General features: G+C 51.3%; 1 protein-coding gene and 1 long non-coding RNA gene across 2 annotated transcripts; one reads left to right on the top strand and one right to left on the bottom strand.

The window, feature by feature from the left end:
* Positions 1–183: 183 nt before the first annotated feature.
* KYAT1 (kynurenine aminotransferase 1) lies at positions 184–8,888 on the bottom strand. The gene is made up of 13 exons (XM_071765761.1): positions 8,767–8,888; positions 6,401–6,459; positions 5,287–5,437; positions 4,859–5,008; positions 4,476–4,562; positions 4,233–4,361; positions 3,813–3,933; positions 3,200–3,276; positions 2,885–2,974; positions 2,322–2,508; positions 2,023–2,099; positions 1,641–1,727; positions 184–1,215 (listed from the first exon to the last, which is right to left on the bottom strand). Exons 1-13 carry the CDS (start codon positions 8,848–8,850, stop codon positions 1,147–1,149), a joined length of 1,368 nt encoding a protein of 455 aa, XP_071621862.1. The 5' UTR covers positions 8,851–8,888; the 3' UTR covers positions 184–1,146.
* Positions 6,124–9,572, top strand: LOC139806333 (uncharacterized). Its single transcript, XR_011730219.1, has 2 exons — positions 6,124–6,374; positions 8,601–9,572. It is a non-coding gene; the product is annotated as an uncharacterized lncRNA (long non-coding RNA).
* Positions 9,573–10,710: the final 1,138 nt, after the last annotated feature.

The following is a 10,710-nucleotide window of genomic DNA, read 5'->3' as shown; positions in this document are numbered from 1 at the left end:
CTGGCCCCAAGGGATCAGGACCACTGGATGCAGTCTGAAACAGAACGTCTGTGGAGCTGCTACCCACTGACCCAGGTGGGACAAGCACCCACCACCACAGGACACAACACAGGTGTTGCACAGGCAGCTCTTCAGGAGAGCTGTGTCAGTTTGGTAATCATTACAGAGCCATTTAGTCTTCAATAACTGCAGTAATTAATCTTTAATAAACCTCCACAAACATCACACGGGCTGTTGCACATCACTCCTGCGTGACTGATGATGCTGGTTTACATTCTTATCCAGTTTTAAATCAAGAATGATGCAAGAATTACCTTCCAAAACACTGCTCGTGTTACCCCACCAACCCAGTGGGTGGGAGGCTGTGGGGGTCACCAGCAGCAGGAGCAGCCTGAGCCCTTCCTCCCCAGCCACTGCCTGTGCTTGTCAAGCCCTGACAAAGTATGGGGGGAGGTTTGGGGGTGCACAGGGAAGGTTTGGATATAGCCAGGCTATTTATGAAAGCCCATTTCCTTGGGAGAGCCAGTTACCAATTCTGTGGTCACTTTCTTCTGAGATGCAGATTTAAAAAAAAAAAAAAAAAGAAAAAATGCCAATTATGGAAAACAGCATTTCACTGGGTTGATAATTTTCAGGTTCATAGGAATCAACCTGCTGATGAGCACAGTCCTGTGAGAATGCTGGTGGAGATGCTGCCCTGCACCCTGGGGTATGTGAGTGAGGATGTGGAGCCAGAGAAGCCCCAGTAACCAGAACAGCCTTTAAGGTAGGTTCTAAAACATCTGTTCAGAATTTGGTGGAGAAAAAGACCCCAGGAGCCATCCTTACCTTGTGTTTTGCTGAATGCATCCCAGAACTGATTAGCAAAGTCTTTAAACATACTAAGAAGGAACACTGAATACTGGCAGCAGATGTGGAGACTCACTTTCACATAATGACTGTGAAAGTGCAGTCATTTCACAGTGACAGAAAGTGTCCCCCAGACTCAGGGCCTGGCAAATCTCTTACCCGTTTGTCTGACAGAAAATGTAGTTGAAAGCACAAAAATAAGAATGTCCCAAAGTTTGTAGCCAAGCAAAAGAAGAGGAGGAAGAGCAGTTGTGGCAAATGAGGACGAAGGAGAGCCTCGTTCTCTCTCCAGTGTGCTCAGGGACTGGTTTTCTCCTGTTTCCATTTTTGCAGTATATCATTAGCTGCCTTCAGTGTGGCTTCCTCCTAAACAAAGACAGCAGGTTCAGTTGGTTCAGTTCAGCCAAACCCCTCTCCCTCTCTGCAGCCAACATTTATAAAAAACCCTCCTGTTCTCAGTCTGAACATCACAAATGCCTTTTGCTCAGTATGAGAGGAACAGCACCACTGGGGCAGGGACAGCCCCTGGGCAGTTAAACACACACCAGGCAGGCTGCTTGCCTTGACCAAGAGATGTGGGATGCTGGGGGGAAAACCTTAGGGTGGCACTGCCACACCTCTTGTCCCCGGGTTGATTCGTGTGCCTGCAGGAGGGGTTGAACCATCTGTGATGCTCCACACAGGCTCTAACACCCAAGGCTCTCTGCATTTCTTCTTGGCATTCATCTCACTGAACCAGCACTGGTTCTTGCTCCCAACCTCACCTTCCTTCATGCTGCCACAGATCTCACCTTTGCGAAGCAGAACCTGACAAAATGGTTGTAGTTGTTCTTGTGGGCCTCACAGTAGAAAGCAGAGAGAGGGATGGCAGCAATTCCCTAGGAAGGGAAAACGTGGAGCTGAGGTTACTCTTTCTGAGCTTGTGTTAAGCCTTCCACTTACTCCTTGCAAGTCTCTCAAATGGGCTTGTAGGTGCTCTTGGTGCCCTGTCTGCTCACTCTGCTTGAGGTCAGGCTGCTGGGGTTGATGCCAGCTGCTGACAGACAGACACCCTGGGTACCCCCTGGACGAGCTGCAGAGCCCAGAAGATGCTGCTGGCTCCTGTGAGCACAGCCAGCAGGGAGGGCACAAAGCCACCTGGGGCAAATGTGGCAGAAAGAGAGATGCATTTACCTTGTTCTTGACCATCCACTTTGCAAATCTGTAGTCGTAGGGCTCCTCAGAGTTGGGGACATCAGGGACATCAGATTCTGCAGAAGCACAGCAGCGTGGAGGTTGGGGATGCTGCTGGGTGCCTCAGCCAAGCCCCAAACCCGTGGCCCATGGGAGCTTGGATGGGGGACACAACTATTGTTGGTCCCTGCTTTGTTGGTGGTTTGTGCAGGTCCCTGTCCCTGCTAGTAGTGCCACTCTGAGCTGTCCCCTCCCCATCCTCAGCCCAGCTGGAGCAAAACCACTGCTCCACCACTCACTGAACTCGGAGATGTCTGCCACCAAGAAGTAGGTGCCCTCGGGGATGATTGGTTTCATCCCCACAGCATCCAGGCTCTGCACCAGCCAGTCTCTCTTCTGCTGCAGCTCTTTGGGTAGTTGGACAAAGTAGCTTTCTGGCTTCCCATAGAGCTCAAGCTCCCTCTGGAAACCCTGACCCACAGCCTCCTGTGAGGAGAGAGGAACGTGATGGGAAGACGGTCAAGGCTTGCTGGACAACTGAGGTCTTTGCTCTGATGCAATTCACAGGTGATTAGGGAGCAGGGGGTGATTTCTCAGTGCACCAAGCTAAGTTCTCTGCCTCCAGCCCTTTCAAATGTCCTCTTGATTTTGTCAGTGCAAAATAAGGAATATACCCCAGGCAGGCTGGACTCTCCCCTTCCTCTCAGGCACGAGCCAATGGCAGCGAGAGGAAAGGAACCTCTCCAGGGCACCACACATCACCCTGGCTGTGCCTTTTGGATCAGCCATGGGCAGAAGGACCCTCTCACTGCTGCTTTGTGCATTTGGGAACTGCAGGGCCAGTTGCAGGGAGCCACTTTACCTGGGCAATTGTGGCACAGTGGTACACTGAGTTTTGGTGCACAGTTCGGACGTGCCGCAGCAGCTGGTCAGGTCCCACAGTCCAGCCCACCTGTAGCCAGAAGAGGAGGAGGAAGGTTGTAAGTCTTTGGCTACCTGCTTGGGCTCCCCTTTATTTGCCTGTGCTGGCTTAATTGTGTTTTTCAGACAGGGCTATCATAAATCAGCTTTGGTACTCTCAGATCTGACTCAAAGCTGAGGGTGTGGCAGCAGAGTGCCCAGTGCCACGCTGTGGCAAGGGGACCCATGTTCTGGAGCAAAGGGATGGGGAATTCACCTTCCATCCAGTGGCACTGAAGGTTTTCCCAGCACTCCCGATGATCACCGTGCGGTCCCACATCCCTTGCAAGCTGGCTGGCAAGAAAACAAAAGAGGAACAGTGATACCACAGCTCAGCATGCTCACTTCTGGGCTGCATTACTGACACGGTGGAAGCTCTTTGCCCACCATAACCCGTGGTGGCCTCTTGTGTTCATAGCACATCTTTCACCTGGATGAGCTCCAGAGCACATCCCGAGCAGGCAGCCAGGTTTCTCAAGAGCATCTCTTTGTAATGAAGTGTTTTCATAGGCATGTACCCAGCCCCAGGGGTTTCCAGAGGTGCCAAGCACCTTCACCCTGCAACAAGGTGATTGCATGTTACTGCAACAGGAAGAACAGGCCTCTGAACTCATGTTGAAATGAATGTCCCAAAGCTAGAGACACCCAGAAAACTGTGGTTTTACAACGTAAGGGGGGAAAAAAAATAATCGGTTTCACTGAAGCTAAAGGGCTTTTTGCTCTGGATCTCAGTAATTACCAGGAGACCCCAGCCAAATCAATTCAGTTCCTTCCCTGAAGATGCTGCACCCCGAGAAGACACCCAGGCTCAGCTGAGCCTCTCTCCGTACCGATGCGGACGTGCTCCTTCCCGTCGTACACCAGCCACTCGTACACCTCGTCACTGATGCACAGGACGTCGTGTTTCACACACAGCTCTGCAATGAGCTCCAGCTCCCCTCGGCTGAACACCTGCAGCAGGCAGGGAGGGGAGCAGAGATGCAGAAGGAGCATTTCCCAGTCTCTGCCTGCCCCTTCTGCCTCTCCCTGCCAAGCCTGTGATGGTCTCACAGGGCAAAGCCACTGCTGGCACAGCAGGATGGGCTTAAAACCACATTAAGAGTGTGTGCAGCATGCAGTATTCCTACAGCACCCATTTTCCTTGTGTGCAAGGATGGTTTGGGTGACTGCTACGCTGCAAATGTGGCTGGGTGAGCTGTAGCACCCCAACCAAGACTTGGGATCAGCCCCAGCAAGGACAGAGGCATTACCTTGCCCAGAGGGTTGTTGGGTGAGTTCAGGACGATGGCTTTTGTCCGTCTGCTGAATTTAGAAGCCAGTTCAGCTGGGTCCAGCTGCCAGTCTGCACTAGACATCAATTTTCTATCTTTTGAAGGTTTCTAGAGAGAACAGAGGGGAATCTCGGCTTGCTTTGCTACTGCTGCACTTTGCTTACCACTCATCTCTTCACTGTGACTTTCCCCTCCTTGAGGGCTTTGCTCTGACCCACTCACCGGTCTCAGTGGGACAAACACGGGTGTCCCACCAGCCATTTTCACCATGGGCTGATAGCAGTCAAAGAAGGGCTCAATGATTATCACCTGGAAGAAAGGAACGTGGCAGCACCCTCCTGGCCCTGCTCAGGCCATCCCCGATGGGTGAAGAGACAAATGAGAAGGACAGGAAATTTTAGTCCTTTTTTGCCATATGTAGAAATAAGGCAGTGCCTTGCAGCAATTTTTTTTTTTTCTTTGGAAGCTCAAATACTGTAGAATTGGAGATAAAACCTTCCCTGCTTTGCAAAAGAACTATGAAAACCTGCCCTTTGCAGACCCACAGCCAGGAAGGGCTCTTCTGGGGAAGGCTGCCTATGTAACAAGCCCAGGTCTTGGATTACCTCATCACCTTCCTCAACGAAAGCCTGGAAGCAGCAGAAAAGAGCCTGGTATGCCCCAACAGTCACCATCACATTGGTCAGAGGATCCAGGTCTCGTCCAAGCAGCTTCCCAAAAAGCTGTGCTAGGATCTTCACCAGAGGTGGATGACCCTGTGGGTGAGAAGTGGGAACTGAGTTGCAGAAACCTCCTTAAACATGGAAGAGTCCTTGGAAGGGGCTTGGGCAGTCAAGCACCCTGTGACCAAGCATGCAGGGCTGCTGGTGAAGCAGGGTGTTACAGCCCTGGGTGCAGGGAGCCTGGGCTGAGGCTGTGTGCATGTTTTGCCTTATAGGGTTTGCTTTGTGTATTGCTGCCTGGTGAGCCCTGAAGCAGCCAGGGCCAACGGGGAGAGAGGGGGCATTGCTGAGGAGGGGGTCTGTCCACGCACGAAGACACGGGTGTACTGGTGCAGCATGTATTTCTCCCTGCTGAGGGCTCTTTCAAATGCCTCCTTCAGAAAATCTGGTGGTGGGAAGTCAGGGAAGCCCTGGCCCAGGTTCACTTTGGAGTAGGTGGCAGCCAGCTTTACAAACTCCACCCTGGAGAGAAGAAAGGGAGAGAAAGACAAGCATTTTGACATCCAGGGAGTATGCTGGTGCCAGCTCCATTTGCCAGCACCCCTTTGGAAGTGAGTGAGGTTGGTGTCCCTGCTGTGGAGCCATCCTGCTGCTCACAGGCAGACAGGACCAAGCACAGGTCATTTCAAACCTGTTTCAATTAAAACAAGGGTGAGGTATGATTGCACTGAGGGTGGCTTTGATTTGTTCTGGAAGGAAACAGCCATTGTGCTGCCTGGGTCTGTGGTCACAGCTGAAGCTGCACACCACTTCTGAACAGTCCAGACTCAGCAGGAGAGGTCTTTTCAAGCTCATACCAATTCTACAAAATTTAGCAACTAGGCACTGTAAAGGCCTCTGCAGATGGAAAGGGAGGCTGAACTCTGTGCTTGTCTCACCCAAAAGCTGGCTCATCAGCAGTTTGTAGGCTGAAACCAGGCACAGCTGAGTTTTAGGGAAAACCCATTTAAAGATCTTCAAGCAAGCAGTTTCCCCAATGCCACACTGTGCCAGGCAGGCTGGGAACAGCATGTGCAGCATCCCTTCTCTTGCCTCTCTGCTTGCAGTGCCCTGGAGTGGGCTTGAAGCAGACACCAGGCTGCAATCAGTGTGCTGCAACCACTTGGCTCAGATTTGGGTGCTGCTGGCATCATTCCAGTGGATGGGTCAGATGGAGTGAAACACATTACAAGGTGCTCCCATCTGCCTTCCTGCAGCATGGTGTGGAACACCTAATACAGCATAAAGTGTGAGCAGCAGGTACAGAACTGAGCCAGAGCAAATTCTCCCAGGACAAAGAGGCCCTGATGCACTTCCTGAGCAAATGCAAAGCAGCTGGAGGAGGCTGCTGCTCCCCTCTGTGTGGCTGTGGTGGTTCCTGTCTGCTGAGAGGCTGCCTAAAACCACATCTACCACCAAGGTAAACCAGATATTCTCTAAACTCACCAGATATTCTTATCTATGCCCTCGAGCCTCCGAGCTTGCACTGGTCTTGACATTTTTGCCTGCAAAGGGAGAGAAAGAGAGTGAGTTTGAAGCTTTTCCTAATGGCGATGGGGCCGCACGTGAAGGGGACGTGGCCTCCCCAGGTATGGTTTTCCCAACAGAAGGTGTGCCCTGCAGTATTGCTTCATCTGCTGTTGCTGACCAACCTTAGAGCAGGAATGCTGCTGCAGTGGTTTCTAGAAAAAGCTTCACACTCTTTTTATGAAAGATCAAACAGATGGGAACTGGCAGAGGAGGATGTTTCATTTACAAGTTTCAACAAGAACTGAGAAAACAAATGAACAAAAGCAGCGTGTGTACACTCACTGGGGAGCTGGCAATGCCATAAACCTCATTTTCAGATGGAATAAATCATAGAGTCAAATGAGCTCAGCTAAACTGTAACAGCCAGGCCAATGACCCCAGATCACAGGCTTTTGCTTTCCAGAGCTTCTCTTGTCCTCCATTGGAAGGACCTTCCTGTTCTCTACAGGCTACAATCCCTTTTCCTAGAAGACTGGTTTTTTATTCCACACTGCTCTAAGGAGCAGCAGGAGTATTTACTACTTTGGCTTGCTGGAGCCTTTGGTGCTCTGTATCTTAAAATGCTCATTTCTGTACTTGAAGTTCCTGGCAAATCCAGGCAGCCACTGCCACTGTAAGAGGAGAGCACAGCAGTCAGGTCACTCTGATGTATGGAAACACCAAGGTACCATTCCCCTGACTGACCTGCAATTTCCACATGAATCATGGCTGGGAGGGGTGAGAAGGACAGTAGGAAACGTTCAGAGCAAAATCCTCCTTCCAGATGGATAAGCACAGAGGGAGAGTGTCAGATGTGCTTGATGGGGAATTTATTACAAGGATGATGAAAAGCAGCAGAGGCAGAATTTAATAGCTCAACAGTGTGGGGCAAAGATAACCAGGCAGCAAAGGGACTGGAAACCAGAGACAAGAGATGCTCAGTGCACCAAGGAAAGAGAGCGTGGGGACGCGAGGAGGGCGTCTGAAGCAACGAGCCAAGAAAATGATCATCAGCACAACACATGGAAGATGTTTGAACAGGAGGAGAACACGTGAGAGCAGCAGAGATGCGAGATGCAGGCCTGGGATTTGTCAGGACAGGGTCAGGGCTCTGCCATGCTGGGATGGTGGGGGGATACCAGGTCAGCCCTCCTCCTCCCCAGGCTCAGCTGCAGCAGTAATTCCCCACTTACCTATTCACCTCTGTCGTTCCCAGGGGGTTGCACCAGACTTTGAAAAGTGACCCAAGGATTTTTTGTGTTGAGATCTTTGGATTTTTATACAGCTGCAGCCCTCACTAGGGATCTTTGCAACTAACTTGCTGAGGAGCCCTGTGTTTCAGAGGGCACTGGGTGGACTCTGTGCTCCCCCGTCGTGCCGGGCAGGCAGCCAAGGGTGAGCAGAAGTCGCTGCCTCCCTGGGTTTAGGGGAGCCCCACTTTCTGCACAAGCTCATGGATACAGTTAGCAAGACCTGGCACCTGAGCTGATTTTGATGGGAGTAGAAGGATTCGTGGCTTGGGAAGCAGCAGATAGCTGGAGATGACACATTAGCAGCCCCAGCACTGTTCTCATGTGGTGTGGCTGCTGCTGGCTGCAGTTCAGAGAATTTAACAGCATTGGCAAGTGTGATGGGGGTCAGTGGGAAGGTGCTTTAAGCCTAGAAATTCCCAGTTCAGAGGAAAGGCCCTGTCTCCCCCATCCCTTTCAGGAAGAAAAATGACAAATACTTTATTCTTTTGACATCCTTCCTGTTCCCAGCCTACATGATGATGCCATGGGCAGCTGCCCATCAGGCTGGAGAGCAACACAGGCCTGGGGCCATGCAACCTCCAAATCTGTTTGGGCCTGTTCTGCTCCACAAACCAAATGATGTATTTCTCCAGTTACAATCTGCCTGTTGAGTGGAAATGTAGAAGACTTAGCAACCACAACCTTCCACCACTGGCTCCCTGATGCATGTCATTTCCTTGCTTGGTGTGTTTGTATCTCCAAGAGGGATGCTGATATTTCCCAAGTGCTTTGCAACTCAAAAGGCTTTAGTAGAAGAGACTGTCAGGTGAGACAACCCCACAAACAATGAGCTTTCGTCTGTATGAAGATTATCCTCTTGCTTATGAGATGTTCCTTTTAAACAGGCTGCCTGGGAATAAGTAGGTACAGAGGAGATTGCACCAGTGTGGATTTTCCTGATGTGCCCTGTCTGCAATCACTGCCAAGGCCAACTCCTGGGCTCCACACCGCTGCAACCTGAGCCAGGGATCAGGCTGCTGGCCAGAAAGAGTCACGTTGGGCATTCAATACCTCATTGGAGTGTGAGCTATATGCAGCACTGCTCTTCCTCTCCAGCAAGAAGTGACGCAGAGAGGGTCCCACTCTCCTGAGCATGCCACAGCTCCTGCTGTCTCACTCCTGCGGGCACGGACCTGCATTCCACAGGGAAAAAAAAAAACAACAAAGGGGTGTGAGATTCACTCTGCTGCTACAGGGGCAAAGCAAATGTTCCATGTACCTGGGGATGCAGTGCAGGCCCAGACCCAAAGCTGTGGTTATTCTGCTACAGATAGGAAAAGGGGGAACAAGCTGCTTTGGATGTTGTCACTGCAACGTCAAACAGCACCAAGACTGTGTTTGTGCCACGACAGACACCAAGTCAGGATCACAAGGGCAGTGATGGTTTCTGCCTCCTCTGCCCCCAGTTCCAGGCTCCCCCTGCTTTCCTCTGCACCAGGGAAAGCAGAATGGACACCAGTGAGAGGGCATCCTCTGGGAATTCAGGATTCAACATCATCTTCCCATCCTGTTTCATTGATCCCAGGTCTCTCTTGTCTCTGCACTTCCTTCCCTACAGCATCTCCACTTTCCTTGCTGGTGGGGCTGTCACTTGGTGGGGCAGCTGGGAGTGAAACAAGGGGCCTTAGGGATGGGTGCTGGACAAACCTACTCCACATCAACCCACCTCTTCATCCTTCATCTTGTTCTTAAGGTTACAAAAAAGAAAATCAAAGCAAGAGTGCTGCTATTTTTGAGAACCTCTCGTCTCTCAGCTGATGCAGCCACAGGCTGTTTAGTCACAAGTTTCATTCCGATTAACAAGATGTCACCTTCCATCTCTGAAGTTATTTTGGTGTTTATCTTTCCTTCGAGGCCCCAGACAAATTAATTTCTGTGCCTGATGTAGCCCACAGATAAGTTCTCAGTACTCTTAAGTGTGCTTCCCATCCTTACATGCAGGATGTGAGTCCTCACAGTTTGTATTTTGTTATTTCTAACACAAGTGCAAAGCTGCTGCCAGCTGAGGCCAGAGGGATTTCACATCTCTTTATCCAGGGGGGTAAAAAGGGCTCCATATATGGAAAAATGGGAAAGCACAGCATAATATTGCTCAGGATGGAGAATTACACACTTCATCCCTGTGCATGGCATGGCTGTGTGTTGGAGATGGGTGCTGGGATGTGGGGGGACACAAAGTAAATGTCCTGGAGTACTGGAATGAGGGGACTAACCCTGAAGGTGACAAAATGAAAAGATGGCAGGGAAAAGGGCTTCACTGGATTACAGAAAACTACAGCTCTGGGCTAAGAGCTGTACACAGTACTCCTGCAAAAGATCTAGAGGCAGCACTGGGGTCAAGGTAGAGGACAAAGGGCAGAGGACTCTGCCTCACCTCTCCAGCCCTGGACAGTATTTTGGAGTGAGATCAGTCACCAGAGAGTCAAAAAGCCTGGGAAAGGCTCCAGGAGCCTCTCACCTGGTTGGGCATTTCAGACTGGACTGTACATATGCTCTCAGGAAAGGAGCCGGGGCTTGTGCTGCCCTGGTGGGGAGCACAGTTGGGAGCACCCTGAGCATTTCGGAGGTGACACCTGAAAGGTCACTGAGGGGACCGACCACTCACCACCTCCTGCCAGGGGTCACCAGCTGTCCCCTCTTTCCCAGTGCTCCCCAAGCACCTCCATGGTGCTGGGGACAAAAAGCCTCTGTGGGGACAAGGGTCTCCCTGGAGGGGTCACAGCGTGGGGTGGGAGCACGGGTGAATGGAGCAGCAACCGCACACATGTGGGCACACGGCAGCTCCCAGAGGGGATTCAGAGGGGAAGGGGATAAATCCGACTTACATCAAGCTGGGCCACGCTGCCTTACGCTGAGAAAGTCTGGCACAACCGCCCAGGTTTCTTTGGCTCTCATACCGCCCTCTCCCAGGCCCTGGAAGGCTTCATCTGCAGCGGAGACTTCCTGGGAGGAGTC

Source organism: Heliangelus exortis, chromosome 22 (assembly GCF_036169615.1).
Source record: "Heliangelus exortis chromosome 22, bHelExo1.hap1, whole genome shotgun sequence".
Taxonomy (NCBI): domain Eukaryota; kingdom Metazoa; phylum Chordata; class Aves; order Apodiformes; family Trochilidae; genus Heliangelus; species Heliangelus exortis.
The sequence above is the reverse complement of the archived record's forward strand: the minus strand, read 5'-3'. Positions and strand labels throughout refer to the sequence as shown.

Coding starts and splice junctions, on each gene's coding strand:
- KYAT1 (XM_071765761.1), bottom strand. CDS start 8,850: ATGCTCAGGAGAGTGGGACCCTCTCTGCGTCACTTCTTGCTGGAGAGG. Junction 5,009..5,286: donor ACCAGTACACCCGTGTCTTC/GTGCGTGGACAG, acceptor TCTCACCCACAG/GGTCATCCACCTCTGGTGAA. Junction 3,934..4,232: donor CCAACAACCCTCTGGGCAAG/GTAATGCCTCTG, acceptor TGCCTGCTGCAG/GTGTTCAGCCGAGGGGAGCT.